General features: G+C 40.5%; 1 protein-coding gene across 1 annotated transcript in view; it reads left to right on the top strand.

Annotated features, from left to right (window-relative positions):
- TBXAS1 (thromboxane A synthase 1) overlaps positions 1-22,108 on the top strand; it is a 222,765-nt gene that overhangs the window by 86,220 nt on the left and 114,437 nt on the right. The window contains exon 4 of the mRNA XM_054386528.1: positions 17,140-17,236. Coding sequence (XP_054242503.1) covers positions 17,140-17,236 — 97 coding nt within the window. The remainder of the gene's footprint in view (positions 1-17,139; positions 17,237-22,108) is intronic.

Below are 22,108 nucleotides of genomic sequence, written 5' to 3'. Positions count from 1 at the left end.
TCCATCCATGGCTGCTCTGGGACTTTATTGCAGCTGTTCAAGTTAACATAAGTCAAAGACCTGATATAATCTTTTACACCTCTGGAAAGAGAATGTGAAATCCAACCAAACGAGGCAGACGTTTTATATGCTCTTGGCAAGGCAGCAAAGGACAGTGCCTCTCGCCTGTACCACATTCCTCATGCTCATTTCTGTACTCAAGGCATGTGCAAACTGCTTTGGTTTGGTAGCTTCAGAGAATTAGTGTTTGTACCCTGGTTGGTACAGCTTCACTGAGACCACATTGACCAGATGCAGAAGGGCTTTGTGAGGTTGACCAGAACTGGGTCAGCTCCTGAGATTGATGAGGGAAGCAGAGAGCAGGTCCTTATATCTTGTACCTCTTAGCTTTTGAGGCACCTGATTAAGTCTTGGTCTGCTTCCACATGTCCAGGTAGCAGCTTTGGCTAGAAGGTTTCACCTCCATTTGCTACCGAGGAGGCGTTTCTTCATTCCCATTTCCTTGCACTTTGGTAGTGCAGCACTTAGCTGTTAAAGCATAGTCCTTGTGAGTTCCAGGTCAAGATTATTTGAAAACTGAAGTTTCTTTTGAAAACATTATGCCTGAGGAGAGTTTTACACCTAATATACAGCATGGGTGATCTTTGATCTGTACTGCCTGCTTCTTAGCTAATTAATGCTTAAAATCATCATTTTAAAGAGCTTGGGATGGGGCTGCTAAACAGATTGTCTTGTCTTTTCATATAACACCATCATGATCAGCACCTGCATACCAGACTGTGTCATCCTAATTAAAAGCAGGAGGAGGAAATATTCTGAGTGAACCCCACAGTTACAAAAACTAGCTTCCTAGACTTAATTTCACCTTGATCTACCCTCTTCACTATCTACCAGAGCCTGCGTTTGTTGATCTTCTTAACAGGCTGTAAAGTCCACCTTGCAAATTCCCCCTCCCCCCCTCCACCATTTGGGAAGAAGAAAGATGAGGGCTTTTAAAACCCTGAAAAAATCTGAGGCACTATTTCAGTATACTAATCCTACTAGGAAGTGAGGGAAAAGAGCAGTATTGCAGATTTTGCTGTGTATATTAAATGCTTTCACTAGAATTTCCTACAGCACCCAGAAGTATTGATGTAAACCTGAAGTCAATGCACACAATATGTAATTTTCAGTAGCTGCTAATGGTCTCTGGTTTCACCTGCTACATATCTGATTACGAAGTGGTGTTCCCACTGCCAGGCATGGTAATTTTTGAATGAAGTTCCTGAATCGTTTCCCTCGACTCTATAAAGAAGGAGGAAAATGCATCATTCCTCCCACCGTGGGTGTGTTCCCTTTCCTTTCTTGGCAGCCTTTGAAGGAGATCAACTTAAAACTAATGCTGCAACTCAGGAGCTCCTCCTGCCATCCTTGGTCTCCCAACATTTCACAGGAAACTGCAAGTGACTCCATACTCCCAGTTTATCCTTTTTTTGTAGCAGCCCAAGGAAATCCAGAAGCTGCTTGTGACTGCTTGCTCATGTGCCATTTGAAGCATAAAACAAAACAGATTTCCCTTCCCTACATATCACTCACTTGGAGCTAGAGAGGAAGGATGCTAAGAAGAAACTGCCAATTAGCAGCCAATTAACATGACCCAGTTCTCTGTGAGCCCCAGTGTGGATTGGAGCATCCATCCCCTCCTCATGCCCACCTGCTAGGAGCTCCAGGATGCAGATGCTGGCTAGACCACCTCTCCCCTGAGAGGGAGATAAGAACTTGTGGGGTCTCTACCCCTTAGGATGACAAAGCATTGCATAGAAATGAATGAGGACATCTCTTACTTAGTTTCTTATAGATAGCAACATTTTCCTCTTTGAGATGACCACGCTTTGCCAGGTATCTATGGAGGTACTTCTCATCAGTGGCTGCTTGTTGTCCTTTGACAGTACTACCATTTGTTTTGCTCTAGGATTTGTTCTGTTTTCTCTTTTTACATTGATGACCTTGTCCTGTAGGCTTTATCTTCATGCTTCTTGCGTATTTGACCTGGCTTTGTTTGTTTTTTCTTACTTCTCTCCATCCTCTTCTGCCCTATGCTGTCATTTCTCAATGCTCTAATGTTTATTCAGTGCTGTTTTTCTTATCCATGTTGAGCTGAAAACAGTCATGTGACTTGAAAATTTTTACATCATTCCAAGGTTTTTTTGGACTTCCATAAATCTCTTCATTACTTCTTTATTGTTTTGATATATATAGGTTTTAGTTTTTCCTCTACCTTATTTGTCTGTGGATCAATTGTAGTGTACTATGTTTTATTAGTTGTAAGGGGAACAACATATCTCCTTTGTCAGTTCGGCACCATCTTCAAATTACCCTTTCTCTTAGTTCCGTTACTTCTCTTCTTCCCCTGGAGAGTCTGCTTTGTGTCAGACCACCTTCTGGTAGTGAACTGGACATGATTTCATCAGGCAATAGGCAAAAGTACACCCCACTGCAGAGGAAGAATTTGTTTTCCACTGTTATTTTTATTTATTTATTTTTAGCTTGGGGAGTGAGAAACAAGCTGAGCCACCATTACCCTAGGGAAAGTGATTCTTTCTTTCCTTCCATTAAATTTGGTGGCTAAACCTGAAGGCTTGTCTTGAAGGAGGGCTTATTTTAGTCTCAGTAAGAAAATTGTATTGGTATAATTAAACAGCTATAGTAATGTCAAAAAAATCTCTCCCATGCACAGACACAGCAGTTTCAGAAGGACACAAACTAAATCAGGGGAAAAAACTGACTGTCTCTCCCAGCAATTATTGTATCTACAGGGGTGTGCCCACGTGGAGGTTTTTTCCTAGTCTAACTTTTTTGAGATTCAAGTCACATCTTGTCCCAGAATCTCCTCTCTCCTCATGTAAACAAGCCTGAAAACAGTAGTCTGGACCTTCAAGCTGTTGTTTACTTCAGAGTAGCTCCATTAAAGGCATAGAGCTATGGCTGCTTGAGGATCTTGACCCAATGTTTTTAGGTCTCTCTCATGTTATGTAACTTTGATTTTTGGATGATGGTGCCTATTGAATAAAAATAGGTTTTATACAGCAGGTTTTAAGACTTGCCCAGACATCTTAAAGTAGTTTACAGAAAAAGGAGTGAGTTGGGAGCAATGTTCTGACTCTGCAAGGGCTAGTAGTAGACATTTTATCACTCAGCAATAATCCAAGCTTTTCTATCAATGCTGAAATGTGTTTTATTGAAAAAGATTCTTGGTAGGGTCACTGGGTATTGCTGTAGAGCCTTTCAATGTGACATTATTAGAGGATCTTGGTTCTTTGGGACTATTTATTACATCTTACATAGAACATCTTACAAAATACTCTGTATGAGGGCCAAAGCAAAATATTATCAAAGCACCCTAACAATTTTATATGTTCTCTGGCTGTCCATTTGGCCCAGTGGGAGATGAGCTATGCATGGGGCAGAAGAAAGAGAGGTAGGTCTACAAGTGCAGCACAGAGGCAAATGTTAAAATAGGTCAGATGGTAACTTAATGTCACTTGGAAAGGTGTTAGCCATTAAATATTATATTTTTAATAAAATATTTTACATTCTGATTTTTGAGGCAAAGAAGTGTATTGCAAAAGGGGGTAATTAATAACTGAAGTATTAACTAAGGAACTGATGTCATCTTCCTGGACTTGTGCAAAACATTCAACACTGTCCTGCATGACATCCTGGCCTCTGAATTGGAAGGACACAGATTTGATGGATGGACCACTTAATGGATACGGAATTGGCTCGATGGCTGCTCTCAAAGAGTTGTGATCAAAGGCTCCACGTCCAAATGCAGACCTGTGACAAGTGGAGTCCCTCATCTATCGGTACTGGGACCAGTGCTGTTTAACATCATCAAGTGCACCCTCAGCAAGTTTGCTGATGACACCAAGCTGTGTGGTGCAGTTGACATGCTGGAGGTAAGAGATGCCATCCAGAGAGACCTTGACAGGCTGGACAGGTGGGCACATGCCAACCTCATGAAGTTCAGCAGGGCCAAGTGCAAGGTCCTTCACCTGGGTCGAGGGCAATCTCAAGCACAGATACAGGCTGGATGATGAGTGCATTGAGAGCAGCCCTGCAGAGAAGGACTTGGGGATGCTGGTGGATGAGGCATTTGACATGAGCTGGCAATGTGCCCTGGCAGCCCAAAAATCCAACTGTACCCTGGACTGCATCAAAAGACACAAAGCCAGCAGGTCCAGGGAGGTGATTCTGCCCCTCTGCTCTTATGAGACCCCACACGGAGTACTGTGTCCACCTTTTGATCCCTCAACACTAGAAGGACATGGATGTGTTGCAGATCTTCTCCGTGGACCCTCCATGGGTCCACAGGAAGGACACAAAGATGATCAGATGGTTTGAGCATCTCTCCTATGAGAACAAGTTGAGGGAGTTGGGTCTGTTCAGTCTGGAGAAGAGAAGTCTCCATGGAGACCTTACAGCTGTAGGGGCAATGGTTTAAACTAGAGCAGGGTATATTTAGATTAGACATTAGGAAGAAGCTCTTTACTATGAGGGTGGTAAGACACTGGAGCGGGTTGCCCAGAGAAGTCATGGAGGCCTCATCCCTGGAAGTGTTAAGGCTAGGCTGGATGAGGCTTTGAGCAACTTGGTCTAATGGGAGGTGTCCCTGCCTATGGTAGAGGTTTGGAACTAGATGATCTTTAAGGTTCCTTCCAACTCAAGCCATTCTGTGATGCTAAGTACCTAAACATATTCTTACTGCAGGCCTAAATTTTCTCCTGCATCAGATGCATTTTATTTGCTTTTGCCCAATGACTAATTCAGTTGTCTTCACCTCTAGTGAAGAACAGAATCACTTTTGTGAAACTACTATAATTTTCCTCATGTTTATTTCTTTAGCAAACTATTTAAACAGATACTCAGTTTGTAAGCCTTCAGTAGATCCTGATACTCCTGTCATAAACCACTGTGTTTATACCTACTCACAGGACTTCTCTAGCAGTGCATTGGGTGTACTTCCCCTTCCCATGCCTCTCTTGAGCCTGCCATTTTGAATATTGGATTTCTACAGGCAGAAAATACAGGTGATTTTCTCTGGCTGGCACCCCCAAAATCTGCAGGCTGTCCCTGCCTGCTGCTTCCTGCCAAGGGAGCAGAAGCAGTAGATTATGCTTGAGGTCAGAGGACAAGAGCGTGTTGCTGGCAGCCAGCATTGCATATTTAACTGTAAGGCCTCTCCTGGATTAAAAAGGCTCCAGGAGAGCATGATCAATAGTTACAAATATTAGAAATGGTGTCTTCTCCTGCTTTCCTACCTTTTTTTTTTTTTTTCTCTGCATACAAGACACAAAGCATCTGAATCCCCCAGATGACTGCTCATGCATTTACATTTTCATTTACTCGGCTCATATCAAGATTGTTTCAGCTTTTGGGAGGGGCAGCTACCAAAGACATACAGGCACTGCCATTGTGTTTTATTGTTCCAGTCCATTTTTCCCTGTGAATGCAGGTGGAAGCTTTGCAGTGGGTTGGTTTTGTGTTTTTGCTTTCCTTTCCTTCTAAGCATTTATAACCCTTTTATTGTCAGTCTTCAATAATTTTTGATAGATCAATATATTTAGTTCAGTGATGCTTCATCCTACAGTTGCGCTTGTTTTTGGTTTTTGGTTTTTTTTTTTTTTTTTTTTTTTTTTGTTTGTTTTTTTTTTTTGGTGTGCTTTGTTTATAGGAGTTATGATTAGATCCAGTGGGTTGTATTTCTACTATACTTCCAGTAACTTTACATTACCCCAGTACCTGTTTATTTTTAAGGTTTACTTTCAAATCTGCTTGTTCTCCCTTTCTTCTAGGTAGACTTTGTGCAATTAAAAATGCAATTTTTTTTTTTTTTTGTTCAGAAATATTCTCCTCAGAAATCCTAAGTACAGCTGCTAGTGTTTAGTGTACAATCAACCACTTGGAGATAAAGATAAACCACTCCATCAGACTCCAGAGATCCAGAGGGTTTGAGAGTAACACAGGAAAGTGATGTTGGACATTGGCATTTACTTGGACGAGTAAATGAGGCAAGTCTGTGGAGTCCTGAGGTCTTTAGCTGAGCAGTTGTGACTGGGCTGAAGAGGAGAGGTTCTTTCCCCATCACAGAATCACAAAATGTTAAGAATTGGAAGAGACCTCGAAAGATCATCTAGTTCAAGCTGCCTCCCAGAACAGGATCACCTAGAGTAGGAACAAATCCAAATGGATTTTGAATGTCTCCAGAGAAGGAGACTCCACAATGTGTCTGGGCAGCCTGTTACTGTGCTCTCTCACCCTCACAGTGAAAAACCTTTTCCTTACATAAAGGAAAGAATGTCCTGGGTAAACCAGATGTCAGCCTAGGGCAGCCATCTAATGCAACTGTGAAGAGAGCTCAAACATGTGCAGTGTGGATGTGGGAATTTGGTACCAGTGTCACTATGTTATGCTACACTTTGTCTGGCCATCAGAAGAAGGATGTGGGTTTGCAGGACCTGGTGCTACATGGTGAAATGGTACATCTGTGGAAGATGTACTCCTTCATCCTCAGATTCTGGTTGTTCCAAGGATATGGTGATATATATGCTGTTACACAATTTTCCCCTGCTCCCCCTCAAAAAAAAAAAAAAAAAAAAAAAAAAAAAAAAAAAAAGAGGGAGCAGCAAAAGAAGCATTTTTGTTACAATCAATCATATTATAAGGTGATAAATGGAAAACAGGTCAACTAGATAGTGCTCTCACTAATATTACTGTTTGAAACATGATCTATTTCTTATGGCAGTGCATTAAATATTGGGAAAAATCCCTGAACGTGTATTGGATTTGAGCAAGGTTTAATAATTTAAACCAGGTGAGCATATTAGCTGTCAGTAGGATGTTATCCCCGTAGCTGGCTTACCAGAGCTGTGCGCACCCTGTTTTCAGTATGTCCATTTTCAGGCTGAAATAATTCACCATGTTGTGAAAGTCATGACTCAACTACTTCTCAGCAGCGTGTTGTCCATTTGTAACAGCAGATTTTCCTGGAAGTCATTACTTTGGAGTGCCGTTGTCAGCTGTGCACATCGCTCCTATTCCTCTCGTCCTTTGTGGCGCAGCTTTGCCCGTTGTTGTTAGCGGGGATGTTACCACTGATGCACAAGCTATTAGATTTTTCCATTCTTTTCTTTCTTTTCTATCTCGGTTGAATTGCAGTTTCCTTTGTCTTCTGCATGGTGCACTGAAAGAGGTTAGGAAATTTATCATGGTTATTTTTAATGGGTTTTTAAAGTCCAACACGACGCAGATTGATTCAGGAAAATTTCCTGGAGCTGCAGCGTTTGTTACTATTAAAAATATCTTTATCGTTGCCTTTTTTTATTTTTCCCTGTAAGAAAATACATCTATTTTTCCCTTCTAGTCCTGTAACAAAGCCCTCCTTTCTAATGTTTCCACATGGTCAGATATTAGTCATTTCCCAAGACAATTTAGTTTGGTCATGTGTACAGCTAGCATTTTTATTGTAAAGAATTTGCTAGTGGTTTCGTGATAAATGCATAAAGCTTTGCGAAATTACTTTTATTGAGCTCAGTATGCAATTAATAATGCATTAACAAAATTAGATTATTTTGTGTGCATGCTTGTAGATCTTAAGAATGTATAGAAAAAGTACACACTGCCATTGATATGCAGGGATGTAAAAAAAAAAGAATCTTTCCCATGTGCTTTCTGTATGCTGTAGCATAAAAAATTCCATTCCCAGGAGCTCAGTAGATGGTTACTATCCCTTTTTTCTTGGCTGCAACATATTTTTTTAAGGCAGATCAGGAAAGAGAAGCAAGTTCCATTTATTGTCCCCCTCGTGGCCAGTCTGACAAACCTTTACTTGCCTGAGTAAGGCTGTACAACATTGGCTGGAATCTGTCCTTGTTGCACTCAAACCAGATGAATGGGTTACCCCATTGCTTTCCACTTATCAAACCCCTTCATTTGCTTAAACTTCAGATGTCATCAATCTGTTAGCTGTGACCAAGTCAAAGCAGTGTATGCACCTGTACTTATGCACAATTCAGTTTGGCTTACTCATTTCATCATGCTGTATTTATGATGCAAAATGATGAGTATATTGAGTCTTATCTATCACTGAGGAATTTTCTAAGAGTAAGACACTATCATTTCAGAAATGGATGCATCTGTGTTAACATCAACTGAGCAAAGGAATAAAAAGGGACAGTATTGTCCCTCTCTCATTGATTTAAAATCAAAATGCTGGTAAGAAGGAGTAGACTGAAACAAAATTGTATATATTTTATTTCAAACCCATGCAAAAATAAAATTTTGTATTGTTCACCACTGCTGCTCATATTTACAAGAGGCACATGAGCTGTCTTGCCTACAAAGAAATCAAAGATAAAGTATAGAGTTAAACAGAAGCAGCCTACTGATTTTGAGTGTCTCTGTTGTGAATGCTTCTTTTGAAGATATGTATGAGGACATGACTTCTCAACAGATAGAGATACTCAGTGTGTTCTGAAAGCCTTTTCTTTCCTTCAGGGCTAAGATCACTCATGAAAATGGGAGATGTGAAAAACTCCAGTCACACTTGAGTCCTGGCTGTGACATGTAAACTATATATGAGATGAAGGTTGTGGGAATGCAGACTTATGGATGGCTCTTCTTTGCACCCTGATGTCGAGTTTTGGAGAGGAAAAATGATACAATCTTCAACCCTCAATTTTATCATGGTCAGAAACACTTCATGAAGGGCAGAATTTGCATCACAGAGATTTCCTTTTAGTCATCTTGAAATATGTTTGCTTATATGAAGTTTAGTGATGGGTGTGTAACTAGCAAGTTTATTACACTCGTGGTTTTATTATAGTCAACTTGTTTTATAGATACTTGCTGTATCTTGCAGTGTTGTAGTATCACCAATTATATTTAAATCCTTTGACTTCCTTCCTGTTTCATTTTCTCCATAGGGTTGCACATCTGCTTTTCTCATTTTGTTCCCTGTCCTCAAACTTTTGTTGGAGCCTGAGCCATGACACATGCATGATCTCTAGTTTTCTAGGATTCTGAGGAACCTCCGTGGCTTCATGGCTACCCATTTGGATGAGTCACCTCTGCTTTGCTAGAAATCAGCCCTGTGCTGCATGGGCCTGTTCTACATGTTCTCTCAGCCATGTTATTTGACGCAGCATCACAGTCATCCCTTGTCTTCTTCAGGCGTGCTTCTCCATCTCCTTTTATCTTGTATGAAATGGCTGTAGCCCTGCCAGGGTAATAGTGTCTGTTATTTCCTAGAAATTGCTTACCTGTCTGTCAAGAGAAGCTGCTTAGAGCTTCTACTAGAATCAGGATAAGCACTGAGCAGATCCCTCCCTTGCGTGGAAAAAAAATGGAGGGAAAAAGGCCTCCCTTATTTAGCCCGAGTAACGTTGTCTGCTTATCCTCTTCAGCCATCTTGTAGCTGTTTTTGTTTTTTGGTCGCTTATATTTTCACTGCACTGATAAAAATAGGTATCACTGTTGCATATAAGCAATAGGCTTCTACAAATCCATACAAATGAACAGTGTGTAGATAGTAGCAAGTAAAATCTGGAGATGCAGAAAGTTTGCTCTCCCCCAGATACAGCCTTCCTTAGAAATAGTAATCTACTGGTCTGGAAATAGTTACCTCATGGTTTTTCTCTCAGGGTATGACAAAGGAGTATGTTGGTAGTGAACTAGGTGCAAAGAGCCCAACATGAGGCTGCTCTCATACTGCATCTCACAAACCCACAAAAAGGCCAGGCACAGAAACATGCTGAAACCCACAGGAAACGTCTGCTGCAGCATCACATGAGGTCAGTCAGGCATACTGTGCTTTAAAGCATCACAGACAAAACAAGCTTTGGTGAAAATGTCACAGTCTAAACATGAGTAACAAAACACAGACCAATACAGCTCAAGCTTGATGGAAACACCATGGGAAAAGATTTAGAAACCTTCTTCTGGCACTCTTGTGAGGCAAAGAGCTATGAGTGCTTTCAGCATCACCTAGTAGTAATAGCACCACATACCCAGGTGGGAGGAGCAACTGGTTTCTTATTAATATCACAGTACTTCTCATTTCCAGTAGCATCTTATAAAAGCAATACCCTATTTACAGCTTTCATTTTGCATTAATGAAGAGGAATACTGATGCAGCTAATCAGTGCTAGTGGTATGATGCACGCACGCGGAGCGGCGGCAGTGGGGGCAATCATCTTAGCCCAGTTGCCAGGATAAAAATAAACCCCACCAGCCCTGGGAAGTGCCATCTCCTCAGCTGCAGAGGAGCACAGCCCAGGACCCTGCAGCTCCACGTTGTCCTGGTGTCTGGCTTCCCCTGCAGACCACCTGGAGCAAGAGAAGAAACAATTGTTATCCCTGTCCATGCCCTTTGCTGCTTGCCTTTCCAATCTCTGAATATGGGAGTCAGTTTTTGTATTTGTGCTTAGATCTGGACTCAGGTTTCCTCAGAAACCCAAATGGACATAGATTGCCAAATATGCTTGTATAATTCAGAGGTATTTTTTTTTTTTAACTCTCTTCAAGGCACTTTGTGAGCTTAATTTAATCCCTGACATTCCTTATATGTGGGTAAATGTCATCTACTTCATTTCATGAATGAATTAGCACAGCCATGCAAAGTCTGCGTCGCCTGCGCTGCTCACTTGGAATGAGGGAGGGCTTAGTAAATGTGTGTGACACCCTCAAGTTGCTAAATTCCAGCTGAGGTTAGAGATGCCCAGAAATAGATCTGGTTTGCACTCTGGTGTAAGGTACTTGAAAGACTCTACCAGACCTGTACTTTGTAAGGGCCCCAGTCAGCCTTCTCTCTTATTGTCAACCTTAAATATATTAATTTTGTACTGTGAGTGCCTTACTCACCTGACAAGGGAGGAGCTTCTTTGCATATAGCTGTGCTTTTAGTGGTGGGGAGAATATAAATAATCCTCGAATTTTCTTCCTTTTTTTGATACTTCCTTAAGCATGTCAGAAAGAGGTCTTTTGACAAGGTGCAAGTCCGAGATATCACAGAGGTTCTTGGTGTGTAGAAGTTAGCATTTTAAATCCTGGATATGTGGACAAAGAGGTGGATGCCTAGCAATACAGAGTGGTGCAAAAAGTGAGTGAGTGTCTGGGCATCTTGTTACGTGATATATGTAATGCAGTCAGGAATTAAATTAATAGTTCTATGTGCTTATTTTAAAGCTTTCATGACATGAAAAGAAGCATAGTTCATCGATAAAATGGGGAACAATTTATTCTTAAATAGAAATCACTGTGGCCATGTCTTCTTTTTCAGGAATTTACACAATGGGTTAGATTAGGCTCTGGCTGAGGCATGTGTGTCTATGTTGGCAGAGCTGTGCTTTGAAACTTTTCTCTGTGCTGGAGATGGCTCAGGGCTATGGGGACCTCATTTTTATGGGCAATATGTTCATATATTTCTAGGGTGTTGTGGGGTTTGGAGTATTTTTTTGCTTTGTTGTTGGGTTGTATTTTGGGGTTTTTTTTTGTTGTTTTTCCTTAAGTTCCTCTGCATTTCTCAGTTCTCTAATCCAGAGATATTCAGCTTGTCAGGAATTTATAAAATAGTTCATAAAAACATTTTGCCAGCTAGAATCACAGCCTGGGATGCAGAAGTGACATGGCACTTAGTTCCTGACTTTCCAGCAGACTACTTCTGTCTGAAGAAAGCTGGTGTGAGATTTCCAGGTGTACAGGCCAACTGAAAAGCTCTGTTCTCACCAAGTGTCAAAAACAAACAAACAACAAAAAAAGATTGCTAACAATTCCTGGTTCATCCATACCTGCTTTTCCCAAGTCCCTCAGACTGGAGAATGGAGGACATTGTTTGTTTTCCCCACTGTTTGTCACTCCAGGTTATTTAAACTGTAGTTTTAACAGGGCTGGGATAAACCTTCTACTTACACATAATGCTGCCAAATTAGGATGCGGGGACCTTGGAGGCCTCTAGCTGCTAATATAACAAATAATAATATGACTCATGGTACCTGACAATTTTTTGTCCCCTCCTTTCATTTCCCTTCAGCCCCAAAGTAACCCTTTCCATGAAGACCGTGTTTGATCTTTGCAGCTGTTTATTAGGTATTGCTTTGTCCTGTGGCGTCTAATTTGCCTGTGAGAACTGGCAGAGGACAGTGTTCATGACAAATCAATTTGCTGACCTCTGAAATAATTAAGCAAGTAATGCCAGGCTTCAGTCCTATTTTAAACAAGCAGTGTGTAATTAGTTTTTGTGTTTCTCTGCATGCAGGGAATGGGTGTCTCTAAATAAAAGAGGCAGAGTAATTGAGGAACTCTTTTTTGAGGAAATGTCTCCTAAGAAAATTGTTTGTGTGGCTCTCTTTTTTTTCTCTCCTTCATTTTTCTTTTCTCTTTCTTTTTGTAGTTTTTTTTTTTATTCATTTTCTTTCTTCTTCCCTGAGGAAGAAATGGATACTATAATTTTCTATTTTCATTTAGCTTTCCAGATGATCTTTGTGTACTTTACCAGGCTGCAGCACAGAAAACAAAGCCCTGTTTATTGCCTAACAGCATATATGTGTTTTATGATTAATGTGATGTGTTTGTAATACATGGGACTGATAGTAGATAGGGAGATCAAAGTCTTGTGTGAATTGACAGCAGCTCTATAAACAAGGTGAAAGGGTTGCAGGTGTTTCCCACACGGCTGCTGTACAAAAACATATGGCTCTTTGCCATGATGTGCTGTGTGTGCTCCATCTTCTCCTATGTGGCAAGGCTTTGCTCAGAGAGCACGGCTGTGGTTTCAGAACTTGGGGGATGCTGTTGGCAACAGATGACCATACATGTTGCCAGAATGATCTTGGTGGCACAAAGACGATAATGCTAGCTTGGCACTTCAAATTAAAAGTCGTTGATTGATCTGCTATGTCAGCTGAGAACAAAAATTTGTGTTTCTGGGAGGTCCCTGAAAAACATTGGAGATGGTGCTTGGCTGTCGCAGGAGGGACTGAGCAGTTCATTGTAGCTCTTAGTGCTTCTGTCACAGCTCATAATTGGACCTAGCAAGCATCTTTTACCTCCGTGAGATAACTTTTGTGATCATGACCATTGAAGGCACCGGGTGCACATCGAGACACCTGGGCCGTCACATCTCTGGCATGCAAATGCCAACCAGCAGAAATCGTTGCTGAATTGATGGTTGTTCTTTCAGATAAAAGACACATTTACTAAATGACTAAACATCTTGGGTGAAACCTGAATACATGCAGAAGTCTCTTTCCTTTTCATTAATTACTGCAAGAGTGGTGCTTGTCTGTTCTTGGAAACCAAACTGCTGGAGTTGAATGCTTAGAGTGTTTTTAGCATCTTCAGTTATTAAAACACTCTGGATGCAGCATCCTTTGCTCAATATCCTATAACACAACCACCCCCTGACATGCAAGCCCTTTGATAAGCACACTGGATGGCAACTTGTCTTTTCTGCAACTTCTGAAAGTAGATCTATGCCCTCCATTGAAATTTTTGCCTGGCCCTTCCGGAGATGGTGCAGCACATATGTACTTGCTTCTGCACTGGCAACCTGATGGATTGATTGCTTGTCATCTGCCCTTGCCTGTGCTGGAGGAAGCTAACACTATCCTCATGCTGTTGTACTGATACCAGATCTTTCCTTTCTCAATTTCCAATGCAGCTAAAGCTGCTGGTCTAAAAGCAAAGATTTTGTTTTTTTCTTCTCTATTTTGGAGGGCTGTAGTTTATACTGAAATTTAATAGAAATGACACCAACAGCATAACTTCAATAACTGAGGCCTCATCTACACAGAAAATTTACACTCCTGTGGGTCATGAAATTTATTTTTACCAGTATGACAACAGATTGCCCATATAGACAGAGTAGCTGAGACTGAGACTGCTGTGTCACATTCATGCATTCTTGTTTCTCTGCAGAAGTGCACTAGATAGTCCTGAGAATTTGTATTATAGCCTGAATGTCTTACCAGAAAATATTACAAAGGGTTGGCTGAAGCCGTGTAGTGGTACCACTGTAGTTAAAGGTAGGATTTTTGTGTGTGGGCATGCCATGTGAAAAGATTAACCTAGGGAAAGTTAATAAAAAGTGCTGTCCTAAATTATTCATGAACCCATTTGTAATGCACTTGCCAGAAGGCTTTTGTTTTTCTCAAACTCTTATTTATTAAAATCTGACAAGAATATCGGGTTTTGTTCAACAATAAATCTAAGTCTGTGTGAGACTGGTGATATCCTCGTGTAGTAATACAGAACCAAAATGAAGTTACATGGCAGGGGTGAATGTGTTATTTACTTGGGAAGAATAGATTATTGTTCAGGAGGATTTTATCTTTTGTTTGCCATTTTGGAAAAAGTGAACAAAACCCCATAAAATCAAATCTGCTTGGGAGGTACCTTCTTTGTTTGTGGCTGAGGCCTCAATCCTGCAAAGGATTTTCAATATGCTAAAACTCAGATAAGCATCTTTCTGGTGGCATTGCAGGTTCTGGACTTGTGTTAATTAAATGAAAGAGCTCAGATGATTTTGCTTCATGCTGAGTTCTAGTCCTTAACTTCAGGGGAATATCATGGAAGTCATGCTCCTAACCTTGGATTTTAACTTTCAAAGAATGTCCATACACACCCTCTTTTTGATTCCTAGAAAAGATTAAAAAAATTACATAAAAAGAGTAGGAGAATAAGAAAAAGCCAGAAAAAGAACTTTTGCTGTTTGGGATACAATAAAAATGGTAGTTTGTGTGCTGCTTTTACAGCAGTCATTCCTTAAATTCAGACAGAACTTTGATTAAAAATTAACTTAAAATATGTTTTCAGTATTTTCAATGCATTAGTTTTAGGAGAATTTTTCCTTTCCTCTCTGCACTTATTTATAATGAAAAGAAAAACAGATGCCTATAGATAGAAAGTTAAAGAAGAGTATGTAGAAAAGAAACTGCTTAACTGTGGAAGCAGAACTGGGAGTTCAGGTGACCAGTTTGAATTGAAGGATGTTGAATAGATTTGTTTGCATAAGCTTGGCTTGTGAGTCACTTTCTCATAAAAGCAGCTTGAGTAGGAGATGCTCTTGTCCCAGATTTTAGTCCTGAATGCTTTCAAGCACAAAATACACTGTGACACAAGGACTCTGACCACGAGTACCATCCTGTTATTCCAGTGGACTGGAGCTGAAGTCCTGCACTTGCCAAGTTTGAAATAAACTAGAAGCACCTCTCACAGGTGATTTTGCATGATGTGGTGCCTCTTGGTGGTCAGAATTAAGCTTTCTGGGTAGACATAATCAGCCTTTGATTCAGATTTGGAATCTAGTGTTTAGGATTTGATCCCTGTGAAGAGCTGTGTGTTGGAGGACAATCAGTCACTAGCCATTAAATGAGAAAAGGACTTGATAAATTTGGAGAGGGGAAGAGAAAAGTTGTTAATGCGAGAGATCAGTATTTATGCCTGATCATCCTGGGTAGATTTGGGGCAGCACAGGTCTTCACCTTGAGATCTTTGCCTCTCTAATGCCAGACAAATTGTACAAACTACACATGGAAGGGGCACATAGGGCATGATCCTCTTTTGCTGAAGACCATTTTCAAAGCATTCTTTAAAATGAGGCCTCACATCTTTCTTATGCACTTACTAAGATTCTGAAGAAAAGTTTTACCATTACCAGATAAACTACTTTGCTGTAGTTTAGCAAACTGGGAGGGATGAAAAAGGTTTGGTTTTTTTTTTTTTTTTTTAAATGGAACATAACCACCTGTATCTAAGTTTCAAGTCAAGCCTATGGGTTGGATCTGGGGAGTAACAGTCCCTTCTGGAAACCCATCAGAGAAAAGAAGATTTCTTCCTTCCTGAAGAAAATTATTTTCTTCTTCTTTGATGTTTATTTGCTATGAGTTTTGGGTGTTATAGGGGTCAAGGTGGACTGTGAAATTCTGCTTTGGAATCAAGATAGTTGTCTTGATTTGTTTGCCCTCAGTGAAAGCAGTGCTGCTGCAGCTTCATTGCCATGGGAACCTCCAGTTACTAAATTTAATTCAGCCCAGGGTTTGCTTGCCTTTTCTGTTGCTGCAATGTAGACAGGTGATAAGCAATGTATTGATACTAAGCTATATCATAACAAAATGATTTGGCATCAGTATTACCACGGTATTGCAGCATCTGTGATACTGCTCTTGTGTTCTGCTCTGAGCTGCCTGGCCCTCCTGTGCCTGCCTTCAGCTTCCTCTTCCTTGGCAGAACAAAGACAGCACTGCCTGCGAAGTCTTTCTAGTCCAGCAATCATCAAATGCAGGGACTGCACACAGCCTCTGCTTGGTGGTTCTTCCTCCTCCTGCAAAAGCAGCCAAGCATGAAGTGTTTGTGGGCTTTCAGGGAGAAGCTGCTGAAGAAAGGAGTACCCCAAGGAGTTGTGGGGTTGTGGTGGATCCTAGTATGTCTGTGGCGTCTGCAAGGATGTGAAGTCCCTGAAGGATAGACCCTGGATCCACAAAATCAGATTAAACTGGGAGCAGGGAGATACACTCTTTATTTCCATTGGTCTTATGTAAGGTTCTGATTTAGACAGTTTGTGGTAATACAGAACCTGGGGCCCAAGATGCACTCAGTTCCAGTGCTAATAGAAACAGTGGAAGTGTACCTGTACTGCAGCCGTGCTGGGGGCACTTCTGGAAAGGCTTCTTGCAGGCAGGGCTTTCACAGAAAGGCATTTCATGTGGCTAACTCAGAATAATCGATTTTTTAGGTCTTTCATGATTTGTTGAGTAGTTGGTTTCTAATGTGTTGTCCCTCTGTAGTTTGGTTTTACTGATACTATGCCACTTTGTACAGAATTCATAGTGAAGATGCAGTGAGCAAACCTTTACATGAAGACATTGGCTGAGTATTGATTCATCAGTGAGAAGATTTAAGCCGTTTCCTTTAAATTCCAAGACCATGCATCTTAATTTAATAGTTGAGAGTTGTGGGGAAAGGTACTGCTTTACCCAAGGGCATATATTTTTCTGTGATATTTGTTCATGGCAAGTATTTTCAAGGCAAAAGCAGTATTTTGGGGAAGGAGACAGTTCTCTGGTGGTCATTATCTGCTAAAATGACTTCTTTCTTTATCTGCAGATACTACATTGGTCGCCAGATGTTTGTGGTGGTCTCCACACCAGAGATGATCAAGCAAATTTTAGTGACAGACTTCAGTAATTTCACCAATAGAACTGTAAGTAGATTAAAAGGTTGGCTTCATGGATGGAGTCAGTAGTACCACTAATATGACCTCAGACCAAAAGTAGCTGCAAGGGGACTGGAAATAGAGAGGGAAAAATTACAATATGGCTCATGTGAGTTAAGGTTGTATAAACTCAATATATGTATTCAAAGACTCCTGCCCTTGTGACTGCAACACTAGATGGATGCTGAAGAGAGAAGATTTCAATATTCACTTTTGCTACTGACCTCCTGTGAAATCCTGGGAAAAGTGATTGCTGGATCTCTTCCTTGGTTCTCAAGGAAGCACAAGGACAGTATTACTTGTTCTCTCCCACCCATTGTCCATTTTGTGCTTTTAGACCTTCTAGGGCCAGAAGCAGGCTGCCTGGGACAGAGACATGCCTCCTGCAGCTAATATATGTTTCTCTGTCATACTTGTCACTCTGAACATAATAAATAGCAAAGAATGAAGTCCTCACTAACTCCAACTTACACATCTGATTTGGTTACATGCTTATATATTGAAAAGCTCTTTTTCACATACTGGCTAGAACAAATAATGAGGGAGAAATGACCAGAGGGATAGTAAAGATTTACAGCAGTTCCTCAACAGTTTACAAGGAAATACTGTCATTGTGACTGCATGCTGCCTCAGTGCCATCCTGGCCCCTTTCGATGCTCAAACCTGCTCATGTAAACTCACATGTATTCAGGGGGGTTGCTTGTGCCCTCAGGGAAAATTTAATCTCTGATGAGCTGTCTGTCTCTTCTGCCCCTCTCATCCTGCCTGCAACCAACCCATCTGTTTGCAGACTGCTTGTCTCCTTTGCTTGCTTCTCTTGGTACATGAGGTTCATGTTGTGACTACCTGTATCGTATTTAATAACGACTTGTACGGGTCACCTTCCAAACTGAAAGTAAGAATCCCAGTGTGCAAGCTCTTCAGGCTGAAGTTGTTGGGTGATAAGGGCCTTTCCCCCATTTTCTCTGTTTGAAGGAATCCTCACCCATTCTCTTCTTCCACCCTGAGCAAAGAACCCTATTTCTTCCTGTCTGTAACTTTCCCATGTTTTCTCTTCTATATTTGATAGGAATAGAGTGTACCCTCCTGAAACTGGACAGCATTCCTTTGAGGGTACATTCAGATATTCACTCTGCTTTTGATATTAGCAGCCTCATCATCTGAAAATATCTGTCTGTGCATCGTCACCCATCTTATTTAGCAAATGTTTTCTTTCTCTCCAGATTTTAATGGTCACACGTTTTTCTCTTTCTTGTTGTGCATCCATCTGTCATGCTCTGTAACATTTGTGTTCGTCTTGAAAATTCAGGTAGGTCAGGTCACTACAACCACTCTCTCTTTCCTTTTCTTTTCATCTGGGTTCTCCTAGGTATGGTTGTCTGTGTAGGTTGATATCTTGCCCTTATGACCTGACTGTCCCCTGAACTGTTTGTGCACAACACCCTGCTTTGTGGTTGAGGAACTGAGACAAAAGACTGACATCCCCACCACTAACCAGAAAGCCTGTGACAGATGCGATAATTTAACTCCTACCCCTGTCTCTAACAAAATTAACAGTTTCACCTATGTGCACTGTTGCATTTGAATCCAGTTCAAATTAATTTGCTTCATCTTACATGCTTTTATCTGCTAGTTCCAGGGTCTTCTCACACAGCTGCAATCTCTGAGCATTATTATTTCATGCTTTCCACTTTGTTCCCTTTCTTCCAGTCATTGCTTTTCACTTACTGAAGATAAGCAGCCTTCTCTTCATGGGTCCTTCCACTTTTAACTAGAAGATCTTTTTTCTCTCTTGTTTTCTTGAAGATCTTTTTTCTCTCTCAAGTTTTTGGCTATCCTGCACACTAAGGATTCTATATAAAAATAAATAAAGCTGATTGGTATTTAATGAAAGCCAGTGGAATTTATTCAGATGCAATTTTGGGTGTACGTGAATAATAATTGAAAGGTAAGAGTGAGAAAAGCACTCTCCTAGTAATAGAATTCTTTCTTCTCATATTGACTGAATAAATGTCATGTTAAGACTTGTAATAGAGTTGCTTCTGGTTTTGTGGGGTTTTTTTTGTTAGATTTTTTTTTTTTATTACTCAAACCCTAACTTTAAGTGAGGGTTTATATTTGGTAGAGAGAATTCAAAATACAGAATAGATCCCCCTACCTTACTTTAAACATTCCTTCCCCATATCATCTACTAATGAGTGGTTATAGAATTGGCATTGGAATTAGTGCTATTCAGAAAGCTAGGCTGATCCCTTTCAGTCTAGACATACCATATACTTATTATTTCAACTCAAAGCCTACTTCTTGTTTGTTTTTAGCTTAGAAGTACCAGTCTTTAAGGGTGAAAAGGATGGGAAAGGGAGTGATACTGGTGGGTCTGAACCGGCCTTGGGAAAATCCACCACACTTCCCTCCTTCTCCCCACCAGGGCATTTCCAAAACCAAGATTGTACTTTGTCCCCCAGGGGTGAAATGTGAGTTATCTAACCCAGAATTCCAGAAAGAGGAATTACTCACCACAGTGTAGCCATTGTAACAATGAAATGTTAACAACACATCACTAAGCCGCAGGATGTGCAGGACTAATTCTAAAAGTGGAGTGTAGAAGTAGTTTATATTCCATGTTTGTTTTGCTGCTTTTACTGTAATGCATACATGTTTTAATTGAAAGACTAAATGGAAATGGAACTTGTGAAAGGTTGCAAGCAGTGGATGTACTTGATAGATAGAAGTGGATAAGGTGATGATTCAGTGAACTCTGAGCTGTTATTAAAGCTGTCTATAATGTGATGTCATGCCTTTTGAGTGCTTGTAAGAAGGATCACCTTAATCTGGGATTGTGCACATGCTGGCTGCTTGCTGGGAAGTCATCGGCAGACCTTTATGGATTCAGAGTGGTTTTAATTTGCTGAGAACGCTCTTTTGGAATCATTTTGTGTCCTGTCTCCACACTCAGAGAAACCTAGACTACTTGTACACTTCTCACACATTGAATCTATCTGCTCACTCATTATGTAGTCAAAGTAGATTTTGCATGTGATCAAAACCCAAAATCCTCTTTACTTTATGCAATTATGTTTCCCTTTGATATTTAATTTCATGACTTTACTATGAATATCTTTGGGTTATTGCTGTAAAAAGCCTTTAGGTTCATTCCTATCTTCTACTGTTTCAGAGTTACTAATCATCAATTCTTGCAAGAGAAGTGTATGGTGACCACAGGTCCAACATGCATTAAGGTTCACTTCCTTTTAGAACAAGCAACCAAATCTCACATGCAGAGTTATTCCCCTGTAGGCATGGGGTGTATTTATTTTTACTGTATAATCACAGGCAATAATGGCATTTGACTTTCTCACTTAATTTTGACTTGATTAAGGTGAGCATTGTAGTCATTTAAAAGCAAAAAATGTCTACTTCAATGTACCTTCATACTTGAGGCGTGTGAAGCCTTTTCCCTGTGTTTTTAATTATAGTCAGAGAAGAAAAGATGAAAATTAGCTTATAGACAGATGCCAAAAATATGGAATTGATTTCAATTTAGGTTAACCATAGAAACCTCAGGCAGCATTCTATGCAGGGCTGTGCTGCAGGAAATGATAGGGTTTTTTCTCACAGCTATGATAAGTCATCCCTTGAATAGAAGTTTCCTTTTAAGAGCACCAAGACCATTTTTAACTGCATTCCTGTGTTGAGTGAGATAGGTTTACGATGTTTGTTCCTCCCAGGCAGGATAATGATACATAATCTGTTTTCAAATTGTTTTTAATTTCTGCATTGAAAATTTGTTTTTGAATTAGTACTTGAGAATCATTAAAGTGTGCTGTTTAAAATGTAGGAGCAGAATGTTAAGATGGAGCAATGTGAACAGAGGTATTACCTGCTACATAATTTAACCAACTCAGAAGTTGTAGTTGATTAAAATGTGGATCAGTGAGCCCTAAGGCAATGTACTGGCTGGTCAAGGTTTGCCAGGCTGCTGGGGTCAATGCTCTGCCAGCATTCATGTGGCTATCACAAGTGGAAACTTGTAGCTGATCCAGAACAAATTGTTGTAACTGCATGCCAACCAGCTGGAGGAGGGTGATTTTTTTTTTTAATATAAAAATCTACACTAATTCTAATAGCTGTAAGAAAACATCACTGTTTTCTCATCAGGACCTTTCCTGTTACAGTGGAAAAAGTAACAGTGGATTAATAACAAATGCTAATGAAGTAGTAAAAGTAACAGAAATGTAGCGAGGGAGTTGATATAACATGGGAGTATAAATTCCTTGTATCCCTCCTGAAAGAAAAGTGAGTTGCCTTAGTTTTATTGTCTTTTTGCTTGTCTATCCTTCCCCTTCCCCCTCTCCTAGTTCATCTGTGTAGGACAAGATTATTCTTTTCACACGTAGAATTTTCCTGTTACAGTAAGATATTGGTTTTATCTTTATTTTGTTAAATCTATAAAGCTCAGGCCTACCTGTGGCATTAAACAGATAAAATACAACCACCAAATAGGAAGCAGCATATTTTCTGTGTCTTGTTCAGCTGTGGTCCAGGACAGCTGCCACAACCCTGCATCATTCTTTCTGGTCTCTTATTAGGGGATACAGTACTGGCAAGAAAGGCATCTGTGTATATTGCTCTGTTAAAAAATCTATCCAGATTTGATACAAGATTCCCCCTGGCTGTCCCTTCCAATCTCAACCATCCTGTGGTCTGTGAATTTTGGGTTGGGCCCTCAGCCAGCATGAATTTGTACCTTCAGTAACTTCAGATGACCATATGTGTAGTGAGTATGCATCTCCAGAGCAGGCTGGGATGCACAGCTGGCTTCAAACAGCTCAGAGCAGTGCCTCAGGAGCTGACTATGTG

Source organism: Indicator indicator, chromosome 14 (assembly GCF_027791375.1).
Source record: "Indicator indicator isolate 239-I01 chromosome 14, UM_Iind_1.1, whole genome shotgun sequence".
NCBI classification, from domain to species: domain Eukaryota; kingdom Metazoa; phylum Chordata; class Aves; order Piciformes; family Indicatoridae; genus Indicator; species Indicator indicator.
Note: the sequence above shows the minus strand (reverse complement) of the source record. Positions and strands in the feature narration are given on the sequence as shown.